Here is a 24,211-nt window from a genome sequence, read left to right on the forward strand (position 1 = left end):
GGTTTAGGGGAAGGGTTAGCTAACATGCTGAGTAGTTAAAGTAGCAAGTACTTGCAAATTAGCTAAAATGCTATATTTGTCCATGAAAACATGCAACCATTGGGTTGCTAGAAGTTTGCTTTATCCACCCACCCATCCCCCCCTGACCAACCACCTTCTTTTCGTTTTTTGCTTTAAGTAACCTACTGTCATACCAAGAGTAACATATACTAATTTGAGTGTCCCGGATTTATGTAGGCCGATGTAATGTAACCTAATCTAAAAAAGGTACAGAGGTTGTTCAGTCCACTGGTGGATGTAAATATTTTTCCTCATAATCCTGGACTATCGGACCAAAATCGTATTATGTTTGCAATCGCAACAGATAATCTGCTCAGACCACAACCAAGGATTGTCAAAAGTTGCACTATAAATTCTCGAACAACCCAAAGATTCCTAGATGCCCTTCCAGACCCGCTCCACCTACTCAAGGATGTCAGAGTACAAAAATCACTTAACCACCTAACCGAGGATTTAACATTGAATAGATGGGAGTCGCACCTCTTAAAACTAAAAACATTTGTCACAAGAAATCAGCTCCCTGGTATACACTAAATACACAAGCCCTGAAACAAACTTCCAGAAAATTGGAACGGAAATTGCGCTCCACCAAACTGGAAGTCTTCCGACTAACTTGGAGAGACATTACCGTGCAGTATCGAAGAGTCCTCACTGCTGCTCGATCACCCTACTTTTCAAACCTAATTGAGAATAAAAACAATCCATATTTTATTTTTGATACTGTCGCAAAGCAGCATTCCCCAAGAAAGGATGGTCTTCACTTCAGCAGTGATGAATTCATGATCATAAACATTTTTTAAATAGATTTCTCAAACTCAGTTTTCCAGAACTACTTAATCCTGTATCTCTCGACACATTAACGAAAATAGTCATAGTCTCTAAACCTTCTAGCTGCCTACTGGACCCTATTCCAACTAAACTACTGAGAGAGAGCTACTTCCTGTGCTTAGCCCTCATATGTTGAACAAAATAAACGGCTCCCTATACTCCAGCCAGATGTGTACCAAACTCACTGGAAGTGGCAGTAATAAAGCCAAACCTGAAAAATCCAAACCTCGACCTCGAAAATGTGAAAAACGATCAGCCTATATCGAATATCCCATTCCTCTCTCAAAAGAAAAGCTGTTGCACATTGACTCATACAAATAACAAATAATGTATACAAAACGCTCCAGTCTAATTTTCGACACTATCATAGTACTGAGACTTCACTTGTGAAGGAGGTAAATTACCTTTTAATGGCGTCAGACCAAGGCTCTGCATCTGTTCTTGTGCTCCTAGACCTTTTGACACCAATCACCACATTCTTTTGTAGAGATTGGAAATCCTAATTGGTAAACATGGTTTAGTTCTTGCCTGGGTTAGATCTTATCTGTCGGAATGACATCAGTTCATCTCTGTGGACTTAAGTTGATAAGTGTCTAACACAACATTAGGTAATAATATATGCATTATCAAGGATTTATAATCATCTATAATGGGGCGGTCATTTTGGACGAGGAACACAGCATTAATTAACATGAAACGAACACAACAGGAGGGTTAACCAAACCCTTTGAGCTATGACCCCAACCAATAAGATCCGTTCTCAGTGTAAATGGAAGTGGGGTGTCTTGATTTGGCTCATAGAGAATTATTTAAACATCTAGTGACCAAAAGGCCATATTAGCATGGGCAGCGCCATTGAGGGCTTCCACCATTTTAAAGTAGTCAACATGGGACTTCCTGGCAACCCTGTTGGAGTCATGTCCAACCGGGTCATCAGGAGGGATCAGCCAATCGTGAATAAGAAAATATACAAATTTAAAATGGAGATTGCCTCAATGGCACTGCCCATGCTATCACTGAAGCTATAATGGCACAGATACAAATATGAGTCCTCTACCTATCTCTATGATTTGTTGGGTTATCTCTGACTTATAACGCAGACGTGGAAGAATGGGAAGAAAGGCGCCAGGCTCAAACCTACGTCTCCTGAATATATACCTAGTAATGGTGTTAAAGAGTACAAATCAACTACTGAGTGTGAGACCCTGTCTCCTGTTACAAGTCACCAATGAGGGTGTGACATGGTGTTTGGAAGTGAGCCAGACCAGGATGAAGTACCTGAGGTGACAGGTGTGGTAGAGACTTCCAACGTTTGCCCTGAGAGGTGGATTCTGGTTTTTTGGCCAACCCGTACATTGTTTCAAGCAGAGTAAAGGACAAACTGGGAACTGTACATCTGTCAAAGTTTTGAGAAGTGGAATTGTTTCGCTTTTTTGTGCATCCTCCAGCACAGAGGCAGCGGGGAAACTGTGTCACATGCCTCTTGTATCGACATGTGTAGTGCTTTGTTCTTCAGAGCAGGGTGCCACTCAAAAGAGTGATCAATGGGGTAGCGTTGAGTGTAGAGGTGGATGAAATGAAAAATAATATTCCTGGTGTTTGTGACACCCGCTGTTTGGTGAGACGTAGACCCGGTGGCAATGGCAAGACTGAGAATACGGTCTGTCTCGTTGAGCTTTGACCTGACCGTACCTGATACGGTCAGGTTAGGTTATATTTGCTAAACTGTGATGGCATCTGTTCCGAACCTGCTACGGTGCTTTATGTGCTAAGGACTCTGACATATTGCAGCAGTGTGTAGAAAGGAGATCCCGCGATGTGGGAAATGTACAGGAGGGCATAGCCGGAGATGGTGTACAGTTGGGATAAAGAAAGCAGTCTCCACTGTGGGGGCACCCATGCAACTGGGAATCCGAAGTGCCCTTTGAAGGAGAGACAGGTTGAGATTGCCAGAGTTAGAGTGGGGTAGAAAGTGTCCTATTCTGAGGCAGTGAAGAGAGTATAGGATAGCCCAAGGGTGAGTGATTAGACTGGGAGCCCCCCTGTGAATAAGAGAGAGATCCAGAGAGGATGAGTTTTAGTGAGGTAGGATTTCTTGTGTTTATTGCTATGGTTAATTGTACTGCACTGATGAAGCGTGAATCCCAGAAAATACATGTGGTAGTGGAAGTAGCAGAGACATTTGTGGGTGCAAGAGATCTACAAGGGGTTTCGAAGAGTAGGGGTTCCATGCTCCTGGTCAGTTGGCCTGGAGTATGATCTGGTAGGGCTAAAGTAGTGGGATTGGGGGTGGTGAGTTTATGAGGTATAGTGGTGTATATGTGTAGGGTTATCAGGAACAGGCAACTCCAGTCTTTAGAGACCAGAGTGGTGTCACACTTTTTCTCCATCCCAAACACAGCTGATTAAACTAATTGCATTCTAAACTGAAGGTCATAATTAGTTGATTATTGGAGTCATGTTTGTTAGCTGGGGAAAAAGTGTTACACCAATCAAGTCCCATCCCTGGATTAGATGGTGGTCAGATTAATTCCCCTTTTTGTGTGACAATGTGCAATTCACCCTCCGACCTGTGAAAGGCAGCAATACTTGTATAGTCTGCCGGAAACTCACACAAAGAAGTACACGGAAGTCAACAAGAACAATTTCCACGATAGCGTTTTTATTGTTGTTATTTCGACGTTTATAAACACCCTGGAACTTAAAATACGATTCATCTAACTGCACAGCATCACATACTTACCATATGTAGTGTTTAATTGGCGTAGGAGACAGGACTTGGTTGATAGATGTTATCTAGGTAACGCTACCTAGCTATCTGCTAACGTCAGCTAACAATGGCTAACTGTATGGTTTTTCACACTCAAATAGCCTCCGTCATGGAGGTACTAGCGAATGCAGCTGTGGCAGAGATCTGTAAACTCGTAGACGACGACTATGCAGTGTTTCGTTTGGAAATAACTCAAAGCCAGAAAGAAAACAGGGCATTGCGGAGGAAACTACTGGAACTGAAGGTGGCTCGGGAGCGCGCAGAGAGGACAGTGAGAGAGCGCGTCCTCGCCAGTCGACCCAGTAGTGTCAAGATCCTCGACCGATACAGAGGAATGGCAAGAGGTACATTTTGCAGAAGAGACTGGGTAGTATATCAGGAAGTTAGAGGTGTTACTTTACATCCTTTCCAATTGTAGACAATGTCAATATTGTACACTATAGTGTTGAGCATTGACAGTGCCTAACCTAACCACCTATTTTCCTCCAATCACTCTCTCAGGTGAAGGACATCTCACTGGAGGCCACAGGAGCTTTGTGAAGCCAGCAGGGCACAACACATGGAAAGACGACCAACAAATCACTGTTGATGAGAGGAGTGAAACTTCAACCCAGCATGTTATCGTGATAGAGGTTCGTGTAATAGTGTTGCATAAAAAATGTGTTACTTGGTAAATTAAATGTGGCCCGTTTATTTCAGAAAGGGTACCCTCAGCTATGTACATCATCATTTATCTGCCAATGGGGAGCTTGTGAGACTTCCCAAGGACATTGTTATCCTGTTCAACTCATGTACCAGTAATAACCTCCTCTCTTCTTGTCAGTCTGCGGATGCAGAGGCTACAGGTCCTGGGGTCAAACAGGAGAGGTCTGAAGGAGAGGAAGACCTACAGCACAGCAGAGACATCCAGGCTGGAGCACCCCCTGTAGCCACAGAGGACCCCGCCTCAGTGCAGCCCAGGACTCGACACAGCATCAGTGGACTGCAGAAAGCTGTCCTCAAGTCAGAGTCCGGCACCGAGACTTTAACTGTAACACACAGGTTCTTACACACAGGATCTGACCACAGATTAGACCCAGAGAGACTAGGGCCACTGGCCTGTCCTCCTGCTCCCGGCTCAGAATATTTACCAGTATTTCACCAGAGCCAGAGGATGGTTAATTCCTGTGGGGATGTTGAGGATGATGCATTAGACACTGGCAGTGATGATCCATCTTGTTCTTACACTACAGAAATAGATCCTGGCAAAATGCCCTTGGGTTTAGAAACACAGACTGATCTGTCTAGAGGTGACTGGACCCGGTACAGTAATAGGTTATACTCTGAAGGGTGCCTAGATAAGAAAGGGGAGTGTATAGTGGTAGATGAGGTGAAAGTGGAGGGCGACGCTCCTCCCACATGGAATGCAGATGGTCACCTAGGAGACAGACACTCACAGGGCAGAGATTTCTTAAATTACAGGGGAAGCTTAGAGACAAATCTAAATGTCGCCACCCACTCCTCTTTACATGCGTTCAGGGGTCGTGACCCAGTATTCACGTCGATGGCACCTTCCGATTCACATAGCGACGTCCTTTTCGATCAGTTATTGAACTCAAACAACACGGCTAGAGCCCAGGCTCAGGGGGAAGGAGCCGCATCAGGCAATAGTAAAGAGAAAAGATTCCTCTGCATGTTCTGTCACAAAGGCTTCAGCTGTCCCCAGAAGGTGGAGAGGCACCAGAGGGTCCACACAGGGGAGAAACCCTTCAGCTGTACCCAGTGTGAGAAGAGGTTCTCCCGCCAGGACAACCTAAAGATGCACCAGAGGGTTCACACAGGGGAGAAACCCTTCAGCTGTACCCAGTGTCACATGCGCTTCGCCCTGGCAGGCAACCTGAAGATGCACTTGAAGGTCCACACAGGAGAAAGGCCATTCGCCTGTACGCACTGCGGGAAGAGGTTCTCAGAGAGGAGATACCTCAGGATACACCAGCAGAAAAACCATGCCATTCTATGATATAGAAAGTAACCATTCCACTCGATAGCTTCTGACGTTTAGATCAAACCCTGCATTAAAGACAAAGATTCATTTGTCAGCACAATAGATCCACTGATTACTTTTGACTTATCATAGCTGCCTTTTTTCAGTATAGGACTCAAATGTAATGGGGATGGGTAAACTCTCCATGTTGGTAGTGTGTTTATTATCTGTGTGTAAGCTAAACATATTTTTTTTAAAGGAAAATGAAAAACAAATTATACTTAAGGAAAATGTTAAGGTTCTAATATTACTGTCTCTACAAAGAAAATAAATACTTAAAGCTGCAATATGTAACTTTTTGGTGACCTGACCAAATTCACATAGAAATGTGAGTTATAGATCTGTCATTCTGATTGAAATCAAGTCTAAGAAGCAATAATTTTTGCATCTTTTACTTTCCAACTTTGTACACCAGCTTCAAACAACTGAAAGTATAATATTTTTGGTCATGGAAAATATATTTCACAGAGGTTTAGATGGTAGATTGATTCTCTGCACTATACTTACTTGTTTTGTCACAAATGGAAATTAGGTGAACTATTTAAGCAATAAGGGCAGAGGAGGTGTGGTATATGGCAAATATACCATGGCTAAGGGCTGTTCATATGTGCAACGCGGAGTGCCTGGACACAGTCCTTAGCCATGGTATATTGGCCATATATCACAAACCCCCGAGGTGCCTTATTGCTATTATAAACTGGTTACCAACGTAATTAGAGTAGTAAAAATACATGTTTTGTCATACCCGTGGTATAGGGTCTGAAATACCATGGCTGTCAGCCAATCAGCATTCAGGGCTCGAACCACCCAGTTTATAATTTAATTTGAACAATCGGGAAATGGGGGAACGATTTCTGCATAGTGCAGCTTTAAATACATGTAATTTTGTCCTTAACATTTTAATTGAAAAACTGTAGAACTCCATTCCTTCCTATGGAGGACATGCTCCTTCTGGGGAGTGCCAATATGGCTTACCGGTGGTTTCAAAGCCGCTCACTGGCCAATAGATCGTTATCAATAAAACGTCACAATAAGATGCAGAGTGTTCGATTTGCCTGCTTGAGGGGCAAGGATACCCCAGCTCCTCTAAAACCATTGACAACTGTGTGCCGTTTTCAAGGGATTGTTAAATAAATGTTAACCTGTCTAGGACTGGGGTTCTGATAGCGGAAAAGCAATGGAATGAGAGCTACCTCTCGTGTGAATGCGCGTGACTGAGATCGAGGCTGCTGCCGGACCTCTGACTCAATCCCCTCTCATTTGGCCCCCCTTCACAGTAGAAGCCTGAAACAACGTTCTAAAGACCGTTGACATCTAGTGGAAGCCGTAGGAAGTGCAAAATGACCCATATCCCACTGTGTATTCGATAGGGGCTGAGTTCAAAAACTACAAACCTCAGATTTCCCACTTCCTGTTTGTATTTTTTCTTAGGTTTTTGCCTGCCATATGAGTTCTGTTATACTCACAGACATTATTCAAACAGTTTTAGAAACGTCCGAGTGTTCTCTATCCAATACTAATAATGATATGCATATATTAGCATCTGGGACTGAGTAGGAGGCAGTTTACTCTGGGCATGCGTTTCATCCAAAAGTGAAAATGCTGCCCCGTATCCCAAAGAAGTTAACTATTTGGTTGTAATATCATCACCTTGTCAGAACTATACATTTCCAAGCAAAACAATTGTGCAGATTTAGCTACATCAAAGTTATACAGCCAATATACAGCATGCTTTTCATTATCAGTGAACATCAATTGATCATGTCATTTCAGATATTTTATGTTAGCCCACGACATCTCTCAGTAGTGGCCACTATTCATTTGATAATTGCATGATATAAAAGTGAACTATATCTGACAAGTATGAGTGGATTAGATTAATATCCCATCCTTTGTGGGCTCTGCCAGTCAAGTGGCAGAAGGGCGCACTTGCCGTTGCAATGTTAGCAGATAATGTTTACTTTGCAAGTTTTTCAGTGTATAATCACGATTGCTGCTGACAGACATGATAGGCTATATTGATTGATGAGCCAGGTGAAATTGGCTAGCTAGCTAGATAGCAAATAACAGATCAAGTCAATATGGCTGGTTAACAAGCCAACTTTCAAATAATTAACTAGATGGCTATATCCAAATCATGTTTGATTTGCGGGCCATCTATAATGGTAATGACAGTAGTCCGACTCACATCCTTACCAGGATGAGGATTTGACGAGGTCAAGCTAAATTACGCATGTTGTTTGCTTAGCTAGCTAACTACATGCCAAATTGGTTATCTGAAAATACAGTGCCTTTTTAAAATACATTTATTTCACCTTTATTTAACCAGGTAGGCCAGTTGAGAACAAGTTCTCATTTACAACTGCAACCTAGCCAAGACAAAGCAAAGAAGTGCGACACAAACAACAACACAGAGTTACAAATTAAATAAACAAACGTACAGTCAATAACACAATAGAAAAAAATCAATATACAGTGTGTGCAAATGAGGTAAGATTAGGGAGGTAAGGCAATAAATAGGCCGTAGTGGAGGAATAATTACAATTTAGCAATTAACACTGGAGTGATAGATGTAGATATGCAGAAGATGAATGTGAAGTTTAGAAGCTTCTAGTGGGCTAATTGACATGATTCAATTGGAGGTGTACTTGTGGATGAATTTCAAGGCCTACCTTTAAACTCGGTCAAATCAAAATAAATCAGCCAAGACTTCAGAAAAAAATTGTAGACCTCCACAAGTCTGGTACATCCTTGAGAGCAATTTCCAAATGCCTGAAGGTACCACATTCATCTGTACGAATAATAGTACGCAAGTATAAACACCATGGGACCACGCATCTGTCATACCGCTCAGGAAGGAGACGCGTTCTGTCTCCTAGAGATTAACGTACTTTGGTGCGAAAAATGCAAATCAATCCCAGAACAACAACAAAAGACCTTATGAAAATGCTGGACAGGTACAAAAGTATCTATATCAATAGTAAAACGAGTCCTATATCGACATAACCTGAAAGGCCGCTCGCAAGGAAGAAGTCACTGCTCCAAAACTGCCATAAAAAAAAGCCAGACTACGGTTTGCAACTGCACATGGGGAAAAAGATCGTATTTTTTGGAGAAATGTCCTCTGGACTGATGAAAAAATTGGAACTGTTTGGCCATAATGACCATTGTTATGTTTGGAGGAAGAAGGGGGGAGGCTTGCAAGCCGAAAAAGCACGGGGGTGGCAGCATGATGTTGTGGGGTTGCTTTGCTGCAGGAGGGACTGGTGCACTTCACAAAATAGATGACATCATGAAGCAGGAAAATTATGTGAAGCAACATCTCAAGACATCAGTCAGGAAGTTAAAGCTTGGTCACAAATGGATCTTCCAAATGGACAATGACCCCAAGCATACATCCAACGTTGTGGAAAAAATGGCTTAAGGACAACAAAGTCAAGGTATTGGAGTGGCCATCACAAAGCCCTGACCTCAAGCCTATAAAAAATGTGTGGGCAGAACTGAAAAAGTGTGTGTGAGCAACGAGGCCTACAAACCTGACTTAGTTACACCAGCCCTGTCAGGAGGAATGGGCCAAAATTCACCCAACTTATTGTGGATGGCTATCCAAAACGTTTGACCCAAGTTAAACAATTTAAAAGCAATGCTACCAAATACTAATTGAGTGTATGTAAACTTCTGACCACTGGGAATGTGATGAAAGAAATCAAATCTGAAATAAATTATCTCTACTATTATTCTGACATTTCACATTCTTAAAATAAACTGGTGATCCTAACTGACCTAAGACAGGGAATTTTGACTATGATTAAATGTCAGGAATTGTGAAAAACTGAGTGTAAATGTATTTGGCAAAGGTGTATGTAAACTTCCGACTTCACCTGTATGTGGCTAAATCTAGTGCGCCTACTGCGATGACCAATGAAATAGCTCAAATTACCAATCGAATAGCTCAAATCATGACCCAGCCAGAGCAAAGCTGATACTAGAGAATTAATAACTTTTAAAACCATTACCGGAGAGAGACTGTCAAATAATATAGCAAAGAGCTGCTGTTTCTATGTGTGTTCATGTCTAAGATTTTATTCAGAAACACAAAACGTGCTTCTCCCTACTTACACTCGCGCTGCAATGAATCAGTAGCGAAGTGTATCGATAGCATTTTTATTATTAGCAACAGCTAGTCATGTTTATTTTAATGTCAAGGAATATTTCACTTTCTCTGGTCTAAGGAACAATATCCATATGGGCACGAGGTAGATGCGGTGCGACTCAGGTTTCGGCATCAAGTGGAATACAGTGTCCCCTCTCTCTCACAGGAGGAACAGAAAGAGAGAGCTGGAACCGCAAGAGGCGGACCCTCTGCTGCTCTCTCCCTCCCTTCGCTGAGACTAATGCCTTGTTCAAAACAACTCGGAAATCCCTCTGACTTCAGTGCATTCTATACAACTAGGAACTTTAAAAAACTAGATCCGACTAGGGAAAATCGTTTTGAACAGTCATCCAACTAGGATTTCCAATCCAGAAACTCGGCATCTTTCTAGAGCTCTGACTTTAAGACCTGAAGGTCACTGAAGTCATGATTTCATCTCTAGTTCCCAGTTGTCTTGAAAGTACCATCAGTCCCGTAAAATAGTAAAGCAAATTATTTGCAAATTGCATCCACGATGAACAGTTTAATTAGGTATGGTTCAACTTTAGAACTACCCTGTCTCTGTTCCACACTCCAGTCGGTGGCGGTAATGCATCCACTAAAGTTGGTTGCCAACCGCCATTTAAAAACCACTGAAGAAGTGTAAACGGAAGTGAACAGTGACCAAGACAAATTTCCAGGTTAGCGTTTCTATTGTTATTTAGACATGTATTACACCATGGAACTCAGAATATGAGTAATTTAACTGCATAGTATCATAAACTTATCCCAGGTAGTCTTTAATTCGCGTTGTAGACGGGCCTTGGTTGATCGATCTGTTATCTAGGTAACGCTAACTATCTAGCTGCTAACGTTAGCTAACAATGGCTAACTGTATGGTTTTTCACACTCAAATAGCCTCCATCATGGAGGTGTTAGCGAATGCAGCTGTGGCAGAGGTCTGTAAACTGGTAGACGATGACTATGCAGTGTTTCGTTTGGAAATAACTCAAAGCCAGAAAGAAAACAGCGCATTGCGAAGGAAAGTACAGCTACTCGAACTGAAGATGGTACGGGAGCGCATCCTCGCCACTCGCCCCGGTAGTGTCAAAATCCTTGACCGATACAGAGGAATGGCAAGAGGTACAGTTTGCCGAGGTTGAGGGGCCTGTCGCCCAGTTCACATCTGCACATGTTTGACTTTAGATGTGTTAACCACATATGGTTAACCATTTTCCAGAAACCTGATGTTAAATTTCATGACATTGGAGACCACGCCAAATGAGCGTTTGAATCAGGAAAGTTCTCTCTCAGGACCTCGACAAGCCAGAATGCTGAATACAATACTTTTATTTATTTTGCCTGATGTCTGTGCAGTTGGTCCTTTTGCAGGTAGGAATGTTAGACAATATATCCAAAGAAATTATGATTATGTCAACTTTTTAAAAATATGAATGCACATTTATCACCCATAGCGGTAAAGTAACATAAAATAACTCTATTCAACATACTGGCTTGTAAAGGTCGTGAGAATAAACTTTCCTTATCCAAACGCTCATTTGTGCCTTTAGTAGAATTCAATGTAATTCGACATAGTTTCCAGGCTAAGTTAACCGGAATTGGGTCTTGGTCAGTTTTTTGTTAGTATGCAATAATTCTCCTTTAGTTCACTTGCAGAAAGACCCACTATCATATCATAATCAGAAAACATTTACTGCATTAAAAAGCAATATAATGCATGGAACATAATAAATCAATCTATAAATGGTATATCAAGAAGTTATGCGAAGCGTTACCTTACATTCTTGCCAATTCTATACACTGTCAAAACGGTCAATAGAGTAGTAATAAATATTAAGCATTGACAGCAGATAACCTAACCACCTCTCTTCTTCCCAATCACTCTCTCTGGTGAAGGACATCTCACTGGAGGCCACAGGAGCTTTGTGAAGCCAGCGGGACACAACACATGGAGAGATGACCAACCAATCACTGTTGATGAGGGGAGTGGAACCTCAACCAAGAATGTTATCGTGATAGAGGTTAATGTAATAGTATTACAGTACATCAAATGTGGCCAGTTTATTTCAGAAAAACTCCTCAGATATTTGCTTGCTTACATGTACATCCTCATTTATCTGCCACATGGGAGCTTGTGAGACTTCCCTATGACATTATTATCCAATTCTACTCATTTACTGGTAACAACCTCTCCTCTTTTTGTGTCAGTCTGCAAATGCAGAGGCTGCGGGTTCTGGGGTCAAGCTGGAGAGATCTGAAGGAGATGAGGACCCGCTGCACAGCAGAGACATCCGGACTGGAGCAGCTCATGGGGTGGCGCTCCCTGTAGCCACCGAGGACCTCACCACTACTGCTGCGCCCCAGACCAGGACCCGATGCAGCATCACGGAGGTCAGTGGAATGCCGACCGCCGTCCTCAAGGCAGAGACGGAGACAAAAACAGAGACTTTAATTGTAACACAAAGGCTATTACACACAGGATCTAACCACCAATCAGACCCCGAGAGACTGGACTGTCTTCCTGCTCCACACTCAGAGCATTTAATGGTATTTCACCAGAGGCAGGGGACAGTTAATTCCCGTGGAGATGGTGATACATTAGACACTGGTGTTGATGATCTGTCTTGTTCTTATGCTACAGAGATGGACCCTGGCAACATGCCCTTGGGTTTAGAGACCCAGACTGATCTGTCTAGAGGGGACTGGAACCGGTACAGTAGTAGTGTATACTCTGAAGGGTGCTTAGATGAGAAAGGGGATGTTATAGTGGTAGATGAGGTGACTGTGAAAGTAGAGGGCGACGCTCCTCCCACATGGAATGCAAATAGTCACCTAGGAGATGAACACTCACAGGACAGAGATTTCTTAGATTACAGGAGAAATCTAAATGTCGCCACCCACTCCCCTTTACACACGTTCAGGGATCGCGACCCAGTGTCCACATCAATGGCACCTTCCGATTCACACGGCCATGTGATTTTTGATCAGGTATTACATTTAAACGATAGTGCTGTAGCCCAGGCTCGTGGAGGGGGAGCAACAACGGTCGGGAAAGAGAAACTGGCTAACTGGAATGCAGACGAGACTCACTTAGGAGAAGGACACTCGCAGGGAAACACTAGTGACTTCTTAGACTACAGGGAAAGTTTAGAGACAAATCTAAATGTCGCAACCCACTCGCCGTTACACACAGTGTCCATGTCGATGGAACCTTCCGATTTGCACGGCCGTGTTTTTTCCAATCAGGTATTGAACTCAAATGACCAAAGGGCCAAGGCGCGGAGAGGGGGAGCAACAATGGGCGGAAAAGAGAAGCGGTTCCTCTGCATGTTTTGTAACAAAGGCTTCAGCTGCTCCCAGAAGGTGGAGATCCACCAGAGGGTCCACACAGGGGAGAAACCCTTCAGCTGTACCCAGTGTCACATGTGCTTCACCCATGCTGGCAATCTGAAGAGGCACCAGAGGGTCCACACAGGGGAGAAACCTTTCAGCTGTGCCCAGTGTCATATGTGCTTCGCTCAAACTGGTGACCTGAAGAGGCACCAGAGAGTCCACACTGGAGAGAGGCCGTTCGCCTGTACGCATTGTGGGAAGAAGTTCTCAGAGAGGAGCTACCTCAGGACACACCAGCAGAAAAACCATCCCACTCTATAACATAGAAAGTAACCATTCCACTCGATAGTTTCTGATGTTTAGATCAAATCCTGCATTAAAGACAAAAAATAATTTTAATTGTTGTCAGCAGAAAATATCCACAGATGAATTTGGAATAATGAGAGTAAGATTTCAGTGTTGAATATTCTTGGGTAGAATATTGCATCCAGACATTGTTTCATATACAGCGAGGGAAATAAGTATTTGATCCCCTGCTGATTTTGTATGTTTGCCCACTGACAAAGAAATGATTAGTCTATAATTTTAATGGTAGGTTTATTTGAACAGTGAGAGACAGAATAATAACAAAAAAATCCAGAAAAATGCATGTCAGAAATGTTATAAATTGATTTGCATTTTAATGAGAGAAATAAGTATTTGACCCCTCTGCAAAACATGACTTAGTACTTGGTGGCAAAACCCTTGTTTGCGATCACAGAGGTCAGACGTTTCTTGTAGTTGGCCACCAGCTTTGCACACATCTCAGGAGGGATTTTGTCCCACTCCTCTTTACAGATCTTCTCCAAGTCATTAAGGTTTCGAGTCTGACGTTTTGCAACTCGAACCTTCAGCTCCCTCCACAGATTTTCAATGGGATTAAGGTCTGAAGACTGGCTAGGCCACTCCAGGACCTTCTTCTTGAGCCACTCCTTTGTTGCCTTGGCCGTGTGTTTTGGGTCATTGTCATGCTGGAATATCCATCCACAACCTATTTTCAATGCCCTGGCTGAGGGAAGGAGGTTCTCACCCAAGATTTGACGGTACATTGCCCTGTCCATTGTCCCTTTGATGCGGTGAAGTTGTCCTGTCCCCTTAGCAGAAAAACACCCCCAAAGCATAATGTTTCCACCTCCATGTCTGACGGTGGGGATGGTGTTCTTGGGGTCATAGGCAGCATCCCTCCTCCTCCTCAAAACACGTTGATTTGATGCCAAAGAGCTCCATTTTGGTCTCATCTGATCACAACACTTTCACCCAGTTGTCCTCTGTATCATTCAGATGTTCATTGGCTAACTTCAGATGACCATGTATATGTGCTTTCTTGAGCAGGGGGACCTTGCGAGCGCTGCAGGATTTCAGTCCTTCATGGCGTAGTGTGTTACCAATTGTTTTCTTGGTGACTATGGTCCCAGCTGCCTTGAGATCATTGACAAGATCCTCCTGTGTAGTTCTGGGCTGATTCCTCACCGTTCTCATGATTATTGCAACTCCACGAGGTGAGATCTTGCATGGAGCCCCAGGCTGAGGGAGATTGACAGTTCTTTTGTGTTTCTTCCATTTGTGAATAATCGCACCAACCGTTGTCACCTTCTCACCAAGCTGCTTGGCGATGGTCTTGTAGCCCATTCCAGCCTTGTGTAGGTCTACAATCTTGTCCCTGACATCCTTGGAGAGCTCTTTGGTCTTGGCCATGATGGAGAGTTTGGAATCGGATTGATTGCTTCTGTGGACAGGTGTCTTTTATACAGGTAACACGCTGAGATTAGGAGCATTCCCTTTAAGAGTGTGCTCCTAATCTCGTTACCTGTATAAAAGGCACCTTGGAGCCAGAAATCTTTCTGATTGAAAGGGGGTCAAATACTTTTTTTCTCTCATTAAAATGCAAATAAATTTATATCATTTTTGACATGCTTTTTCTGTATTTTTTTGTTGTTATTCTGTCTCTCACTGTTCAAATAAACCTACCATTAAAATTATAGACTGATCATTTCTTTGTCAGTGGGCAAACGTACAAAATCAGCAGGGGATCAAATACTTTTTCCTTAATGTATAAGCCTAAAATGTCTGTTACATATTGTGTTTGTACTGCGTAGGTTATATAACTATTTAATTACTTCCATTCAACTTCTACTACTTTTTCCCAAGACACTTTTAATGAGAATAATTATTTAATTTATGCAGTTTATCAAGTTCATGATCATTTTTATTTGAGGTATGTGTATAATGTATGTGGTTTTCATATGGTGTATTTAAAACTTGTTCATCTTTAATAAACACAAAATGGGACTTTTCATTCTAAGACTTTCACGTCACATCTAATTTCACCCTATTCTGCAAACACCGACAGCGCTTTTGAACCAATATACACTACAATTCAAAAGTTGTTGGTCACTTACACATTTTTTTGGAAGAAAAGCACTTTTTTTGTCCACTAAAATAACATCAAATTGATCAGAAATACAGTGTAGCCATAGTTAATGTTGTAAATGAATATTGTAGCTGGAAACTGATTTAATGGAATATCTACGTAGGTGTACAGAGGTCCATTATCAGCAACCATCTCGTCCTGTGTTCCAATGGCATGTTGTGTTAGCTAATCCAAGTGTATAATTTAAAAGGTGAATTAATCATTAGAAAACACTTTTGCAATTGTTAGCACAGCTGAAAACGGTTTCGCTGATTAAAGAAGCAATAAAACTAGCCGCCTTTAGACTAGTTTAGTATCTGGAGCATCAGCATTTGTGGGTTCGGTTACTGGCTCAAAATGGGCAGAATCAAAGCACTTTCTTCTGAAACTCGTCAGTCTATTCTTCTTCTAAGAAATGAAGGCAATTCCGTGTGAGAAATTGACAAGAAACTAAAGATCTCGTACAACGCTGTGTACTACTCCCTTCACAGAACAGCGCAAACAGGCTCTAACCAGAATAGAAAGAGTGGGAGGCCCCGGTTCACGACTGAGCAAGAGGACAAGTACATTTAGTGTCTAGTTCGAGAAACAGACGCCTCACAAGTCCTCAACTGGCGTCTTCATTAAATAGTACCCTCAAAACACGAGTCTCAACGTCAACAGTGAAGAGGCGACTCCAGTATGCTGGCCTTTTAGGCAGAGTTCCTCTGTCCAGTGTCTGTGTTCCCCGAGTCGCCTCCTCACTGTTGACGTTGAGACTGGTGTTTTGTGGGTACTATTTAATGAAGCTGCCAGTTGAGGACTTGTGAGGTATCTGTTTCTCAAACTAGACACTCTAATGTACTTGTCCTCGGCTAGCGATTCTCTGGTCCTGCCCCTATAGTTCTGATTCAGAGAGACTGATGGCGCCTTAGGTTGACCCCCTTACCGATGCTGCCTTTAGCCTGCCTTCTATAGGATCTATCAAATGGAACATGAACCCTGTGACAATTGACACTCCCTAGCCTTCATCCTCCTCACACTCTCCTTATGTTAAACCAGACCTCAGACAATGCTAGTGCCTCAACGCTAAATGGCTACACAAGCCCATTGACAAGTGACAGTAGTAGTAATGCTATCAGTAGATCCGGTGGCCATGATAAGCACTTCCTGTGTTTGTTGTGTGGGAAAGCCTTCTGTTCCCCCGAACAGGTGGAGATCCACCAGAGGATGCACATGGGGAAAAATCTTTTGGCCTGTGTGAGAATATGTTCTCCCACCAGCACCAGCTGAAGATGCACCTGTAAGTCCATAAGGGAGAGAGACCATTTGCCTGTACACACTGCTGGAAGAGGTTCTCAGAGAGGAGCTACCTCAGGATACACCAGCAGAAAATGCACACAGTCCATGTATAGAGTATAGTGTTTGTAGTTAATTATCTTGGTTTAGGATGTAGTAGGGAACTGGATGAGATTAACTGAGGAAAGAATGAGTATGATGAGACAGAGTAGATTATTGTGATGGTTGGTGTGATGGTGTCTGTAAAAATGCTTCACTGATGAAGAGTGACAACCTTGTCCTGTTTGATGGTCATGTTTTATAATGAGGAATTGAGTGCCTATATTTACTTGACATTAAGTAGTGTGTAATGTAATGACAGTGTTAAATATGAATTTGATCAAAAGCGAGGGTACCAGATTTATAGAAAAGGTCAAGTGTTACCATAGTGAGTGGTTATTCTACTAGTCACGTATCGTTTTGTTCAATAAAAGTACGGTACTTCATGTTGTGAGCGTGCTCTGGATAAGAGCGTCTGCTAAATGACTTAAATGTAAATGTAAATGTATGACTATTTTGTTGAAATTAAGATTTTCCTTATCTCAGTTGAACCAAAACATACTTAATTTGAGTCAACATATTGCCATTCTTTTTTAGAATCTCCAATGACTCCATATTGTTCGGTACTTGAATTAGTGTTAGAGATGTGTTTGACTGTGGTTAACATTTTATCATGTCATGTTTCTGTGTGTACAGCGAAGAGTTTCTTATATAAACCTTCATGCTTTTCTGTTCAATTTGTCCTTACAGTCTGCAGTCCATGAGGACCTGCTGATATCCGGTGTTGCTGACACTTGAGGAGCGGGACACTAATCTGGACCCCTATAAGAAATCCAGCTATGCCCTCAGACGAACCATCAAACAAGCAAAGTGTCAATACAGGATTAAGATTGAATCGTACTACACCTCTGACGCTCGTCGGATGTGGCAGGGCTTGGAAACTATTACGGACTACAAAGGGAAACCCAGCCGCGAGCTGCCCAGTGACGCGAGCCTACCAGACGAGCTAAATGCCTTTTATGCTCGCTTCAAGGCAAGCAATACATAAGCATGGACGAGATTACCAGCTGTTCTGGATGACTGTGTGATAATGCTCTCTGTAGCTGATGTGAGCAAGATCTTTAAACAGGTTAACGTTCACAAAGACACGGGCCAGATGGATTTACCAGGACGTGTACTCAAAGCATGCGCAGAACAACTGGCAAGTGTCTTCACTGACATTTTCAATCTCTCCCTGACTGAGTCTGTAATACCTACATGTTTCAAGCAGACCACCATGGTTCCTGTGCCCAAGGAAGTAAAGGTAACCTGCCTAAATGATTACCGCCCCGTAACAATCACGTCGGTAGCCATGATGTGCTTTGAAAGGCTGGTCATGGCTCCCATCAACAGCATCATCACGGATACCCTAGACCCACTCCAATTCGCATACGGCCCCAAAAGATCCACAGATGATGCAATCTCAATCGTACTCCACACTGCCCTTTCCCACCTGGACAAAAGGAAGACCTATGTGAGAATGCTATTCATTGACTCATTGTGCCCACAAAGCTGATCACTAAGCTAAGGACCCTGGGACTACACACCTCCCTCTGCAACTGGATCCTGGACTTCCTGACGGGCCGCCCCCAGGTGGTAAGGGTGGGCAACAACACGTCTGCCGCACTGATCCTCAACACTGGGGCCCCTCAGGGGTGTGTACTTAGTCCCCTCCTGTACTCCCTGTTCACTAACGACTGAGTGGCCAAACACCATCATTAAGTTTGCTGATGACACAACAGTGGAAAGTGTGATCACCGACAACAATGAGACAGCCTATAGGGACGAGGTCAGAGAACTGTCAGTGTGGTGCCAGGACAACAACCTCTCCCTCAATGTGAGCAAGACAAAGGAGCTGACCGTTGACAACAGGAAAATTTGGGCCGAACAGGCTCCCGTTAACATCAACGGGACTGTAGTGGAGCGGTTCAAGACTTTCAAGTTCCTTGGTGTCCAAATCACCAATGATCTATCATGGTCTTAACACACCAAGACAGTCGTGAAGAGGGCATGACAAAACCTTTTCCCCCTCAGGAGACTGAAAAGATTTGGTATGAGTCCCCAGATCTTCAAAAAGTTATACAGCTGCACCATCGAGATCATCCTGACCGGTAGCATCACCGCCTGGTATAGCATCTGACCGTAAGGCGCTACAGAGGGTAGTGCATATGGCCCAGTACATCACTGGGGCCAAGCTTCCTGCAATCCAGGACCTATATAATAGGTGGTTTCAGAGGAAAGCCCATAAAATAGTCAGAGACTTAAGTCACCCAAGTCATTGACTGTTTTCTTTGCTACAGAACGGCAAGAGGTACCGGAGCGCCAAGCCTAGGACCAAAAGGCTCCTCAACAGCTTCTACCCCCAAGCCATAAGACTGCTGAATAATTAATCAAACAGCCACGGGATTATTGCATTGACACCCCCCCCCTCCTCTATTTGTTTTATTGCTACTTGCTGTTTATTATCTATACATAGTCACTTCACCCCTACCTACATGTACAAATTGCCTCTAACCTGTACCCCCGCACACTGACTCTGTACCGCTACCTCTTGTATATAGCCTTGTTATTGTGTTACTTATTTTTTTACTTTAGTTTGTTTGGTAAATGTTTTTTTTCTTTTGTTTTTTTAACCTTTTTACTCCTTTTTTCTCCCCAATTTTGTGGTATCCAATTGGTAGTAGTTACAGTCTTGTCTCATCGTGGCAACTCCTGTATGGACTCGGGAGAGGCGAAGGTCGTGAGCCAAGCATCCCCCGAAACACAACCCAACCTAGCCGCACTGCTTCTTGACACAACGCACATCCAACACGGAAGCCAGTCTCACCAAAGTGTCGGAGGAAACACTGTACACCTGGCGACCTGGTCAGCGTGCACTGTGCCCGGCCCGCCACAGGAGTCGCTAGTGCGCGATGAGGCAAGGATATCCCTGCTGGCCAAACCCTCCCTAACCCGGACGACGCTAGGCCAATCGTGTCGCGGCCAGCTGCGACAGAGCCTGGGCTCGAACCCAGATTCTCTAGTGGCACAGCTAGACCACTGCGCCACCCGGGAGGCCCTTGTAAATATTTTCTTAACTCTTCTTGAAATGCACTGTTGGTTAAGGGCTTGTAAGTAAGCATTTCAAGGTAACTTGTTGTATTTGGCGCATGTGAAAAAGTTTGATTTGATTTTCCTCTCCTGAAAACCCTGAGCAGTCGAGAGATGGTGAACTCTCAGAAATTGAACCTGAGAAAAATGATTTGTAAGATCCTGCGCTGAGAGGTGAGGTGAAGGCTTCCAAGCCTCAACCGAATCACCAGGAAAATACTAGAGATGACTTGGGCCCAGTGGGAGTACAATTCTTGAGGAGCATGCTAACAGATACATTGTGATATAGCTAGTTAGCATTGGCTTGCGAAACTAGCTCTAACTTCCATACTGGACATAAAAATGGTATCCACTAGTTCATCTGCCTGGGGAAGTAGTATCCTGAAGTATCCCTTTAAATTGTACTGTACAGATGGAATGGAAATCCCAGAAGATTGAATTGGTAGTAGCAGCAGAGAAGTTTTGGGGTGTCATATTTGAATGTAGAAGGAACTACGGGGGTTTTGAGAGAAGGGGTTCCAGCCTCCCAGACTGATGGTGTTGATGTAGGACCTGTTAGGGCCAAAGTAGTGTGAAGGGGTGGTGGAGTGTGTTGGGAGATAATGCTATATAGAGAGCAATTTTAATGGTGTCTTTTCATAGGCATTAACACCCTCCATGGTTTGTTGTAAAAAGCCTATAGGGAAATTAATGGAGTTTTTGTAGGGTTTTGGATAAATTACGGAAATAAGGTCTGTGGTAAACACAGGTTGTGTCTGAATACCCATACCAGTGTACTATATACTTAAACTGCATGATATGTACTCATCTCAGTGCTAGAGGCGTCACTACAGACCCTGGTTCGATTCCAGGCTGTATCACAACCAGCCGTGATTGGGAGTCCCAAAGGGCTGCACATAATTGGCCCAGCGTCGTCCGGGTTAGGCCATCATTGTAAATAAGAATTTGTTCTTAACAGACATGCCTAGTTAAATAAAGGAATAAAACAAATTGTCTCATACTATTTATGACAATGTTTAGTAAAAAGTATGCATTATGCCACAGCCGTAGCATACTCCTTTGATATGGCTTCGCAGATATAAACCAGAAAGTGAATCCTCAAAAATCTCTGGATACACAGTTCTAAATCCAAATATCATCCCTATTTATAAATCTGTTTTCAAATATGTTCAATTCAATGGTCATGATGATTTTAAGGACAACAAAACACACATGACATTTTAACAGAGACTCTGCTCGTCTTCTTTGCCAACTTAAAAAAAAAAAAAGGTTTTACTTCCAGAGAACTATGATATCTCAATGTCCTCCTTTTTTCCCAGTTTGAATGCATTGTGGGTGTGAAATGATGAATCCAAAAAGTTTACAATTCATTCATACTACATGAGAAGCCGAAATGACTATGACATCCAGGCATTTAAAGCGTACAACATTTTCAAAATGTCACATACTATAAAACAAAACAGAAATCACATACTCAAACAGCCTTTTTATTTAGGATGTAGCATGGGTATTTGGATACAACCACTGGCTTAGATCTTAAACATTTTGTTCTATGACAATCTTAATCAGCTAACATCAAAGCCTAAAATAAACTTTTTGGTCCACCAGCCACTGGCAGGTACAGGAAAAAATCTCTACCAGACACTCAGATTTTTTTTATCAGTCAAATTATTTTTGGGCCATAATTACATACATTTTTTTTTTTACAGATAACCATGCTTTGTAATGTTTCTAATACAATTGTATTAATAAGAAGTAACGTGGTATATTACTAAATTTCACAAAACAATGTGTGACTTCAGTCTTTTAACCAAAATATCAGATGATGTTTCCCTTTTTTGTGAACAAATGTGCAATGCACTTTCCGAACAGTGAACAGCAGCAATACGCAACAAAGCGTCTACCCTGCCGGAAAACTACACGAAGAAGTAGTAAACGGAAGTGAACAGTGATCAGGAACAATTTCCACGTTAGCGGTTTTTTGTTATTTAGACATTTATTAACACCCTGGAACTCAAAATAGGATTAATTTAACTGCGCAGCATAACTTATGTATCCCTGGTAGTGTTTAATTTGCGTTGAAGACAGTACTTGGTTGATATAGGTGATATAGTTCATGATTAGTTAGCTGCTAACGTTAGCTAACAATGGCTACCTGTAACTCAAACGTTATGATTTTTCACACTCAAATAGCCTCCGTCATGGAGGTACTAGCGAATGCGGCCGTTGCAGAGATCTGTAAACTCGTAGACGACGACTATGCAGTGTTTCGTTTAGAAATAACTCAAAGCCAGAAAGAAAACAGGGCATTGCGGAGGAAACTACAGCTAATTGAACTGAAGGTGGCACGGGAGCGCGCCGAGAGGACAACGCGAGAGCGCGTCCTCGCCAGTCGTCCCAGTAGTGTCAAGATCCTCGACCGATACAGAGGAATGACAAGAGGTAGGCTACACTTTGCAGAAGACCGAGGCTGCGGGGCCTGTTGTCCCGTTCCCCTCTGCGCATGTGCTCAGATGTCTTACCCAGAGTTTGGTCTTGGTCAGTTTTTGGATAGTATGCCATACATTACATTTACATTTAAGTCATTTAGCAGACGCTCTTATCCAGAGCGACTTACAAATTGGTGCATTCACCTTATGACATCTTCCCCTATCGTGCATTTTTTCCCCCCCATGTTACCTTTATTTTACCAGGCAGGTTAATTAATAAGAAATACTTATTGCACAAAGACTATTAAAACCAGATTTTTGATTTACTATATTTACTATTGTTATGCTCAATTAAAATAATGTGATGGATGGAACAAAATCAATAAATGTCAAGAATTTATTATAAGTGTTACATTACATCCAGGGCTATATTACCACATGGCACGCAGCGCATGTGTCTTAACCTCCCGGGGCCCCCCACCAATATTTTGGGGGCCCCAATATTTTGCTGGGGCAGGTCGGGCTCCCCCAGATAGCATATGAAAGCACCAGTTGTGGGCAAGGTTCCCTTAACATGCAGCTGGCCAAGAACAGAGCAGCACGTTTTGGTCTTCACTGTAGTCAGAGAGCTAATTTCAATACTATATATGCCAGTCTTTCTTGTCTAAAAGTTGAGGAGAGACCGACTACATTGCTTCTCGTTTTTATCAGAAACAATGTGTTGAAAATTCCTAATTGTTTTCATTGTCAACTTACACACAACACTGACACACACACTTAACCCACCAGACATGTCACCACGGGTATTTTCACAGTTCCCAGGTCCAGAACAAATTCAAGGAAATGTATAGTATTATACAGAGCCAGGATTGCATGGAACTCCCATCTCATATAGCGCAAGTGAACAGCAAATATATATATATTTTTTTTAATGAATAATGCAACACCTCACGACTAATGTTGCCTCAAATTTTATTGGGGTTTGGTCTTTGTTTGGGAAACTTGAACGTTGTGAGTTGTACCCTGCAAACTAAAGGGATTTCTTCTGAGCAGCAGTCCTTCGATGAGGTTTAACGGGGGTTGGCATCCAATAAATGTTGCATTACCGCCACCTACTAGACTGAAGTACAACACCCTTATACTTTTGCTTAAATAAATAAATAAATAAATACCCTACCATCTAACAATACACAAAATAAGAAAAAAGATCACTATTTAAAACTATTTAGTGCTACCTCAGGCCGACAACCTGAAAGGATGGGACACCACCACTTAACACACCCTTTAACTCTTTTGATGTCAAGTCTCGCACACCCAAATATCTCTCTGCAGTTTTCATCCCTGCAGTACAGTTGATGACCATTTCTATAAATGCAAAAAATCCACTCTTGCTGAAACATATCACTTGTTGGCCTATCCCTCTGTATTGGTGCAAATCTACTACTCACACCACTCCTATCAGGATCCATCCACCTTGACCCATCTTCCTCTACTTTCTTCACTTGCCTCAGCATATGACAACTTCTGCACTACTCTAACCCTGGAAACCTCAGCCTGAGTCTCTCGAACGGGACATTTCTGATCCCCAGTCCCATGGGTACCCCTACAATTAACACATACCACTACTTTCCCTAATGCTATACATTCCTTTGTCTCATGCCATTCTGCACACTTCTCACACCTAGGAACCTCCCTCCTATACACTGCTGCCACATGCCCA

General features: G+C 42.7%; 3 protein-coding genes across 10 annotated transcripts in view; all 3 read left to right on the forward strand.

The window, feature by feature from the left end:
• The window catches only part of LOC124001614 (gastrula zinc finger protein 5-1-like), a 532,153-nt gene that overhangs the window by 40,109 nt on the left and 467,833 nt on the right, over positions 1-24,211 (forward strand). For 2 of the 5 annotated variants that reach the window (XM_046308561.1, XM_046308563.1), the window contains exon 1: positions 21,961-22,504. The exons of 1 other annotated variant lie outside the window; for it this stretch is intronic. In XM_046308561.1, the coding sequence (XP_046164517.1) occupies positions 22,210-22,504 (295 nt within the window). In that variant the 5' untranslated portion in view covers positions 21,961-22,209. Of the gene's footprint in view, positions 1-21,959; positions 22,505-24,211 lie in introns of those variants that run through there. 2 more of the 5 variants (XM_046308562.1, XM_046308559.1) reach the window with 2 other exon arrangements.
• Positions 3,519-5,965, forward strand: LOC124001661 (oocyte zinc finger protein XlCOF29-like). Its single transcript, XM_046308651.1, has 3 exons — positions 3,519-4,002; positions 4,160-4,290; positions 4,482-5,965. The coding sequence occupies exons 1-3, from the start codon at positions 3,726-3,728 to the stop codon at positions 5,655-5,657; spliced, it is 1,584 nt and encodes a 527-aa protein (XP_046164607.1). The 5' UTR covers positions 3,519-3,725; the 3' UTR covers positions 5,658-5,965.
• Positions 10,419-17,856, forward strand: LOC124001627. Of its 4 annotated transcripts, none has more exons than XM_046308592.1 (4): positions 10,419-10,514; positions 10,732-10,956; positions 11,731-11,861; positions 12,043-13,782. In XM_046308592.1, exons 2-4 carry the CDS (start codon positions 10,740-10,742, stop codon positions 13,486-13,488), a joined length of 1,794 nt encoding a protein of 597 aa, XP_046164548.1. In that variant the 5' UTR covers positions 10,419-10,514; positions 10,732-10,739; the 3' UTR covers positions 13,489-13,782. The 4 variants fall into 4 exon arrangements, with proteins under 4 accessions (XP_046164548.1, XP_046164549.1, XP_046164546.1 ...); XM_046308593.1 differs by adding an exon at positions 17,684-17,856 and having other exon boundaries at positions 10,475-10,956; positions 12,043-12,225; XM_046308590.1 differs by having other exon boundaries at positions 10,475-10,956.

This window comes from Oncorhynchus gorbuscha, linkage group LG17, assembly GCF_021184085.1.
Source record: "Oncorhynchus gorbuscha isolate QuinsamMale2020 ecotype Even-year linkage group LG17, OgorEven_v1.0, whole genome shotgun sequence".
NCBI lineage: Eukaryota > Metazoa > Chordata > Actinopteri > Salmoniformes > Salmonidae > Oncorhynchus > Oncorhynchus gorbuscha.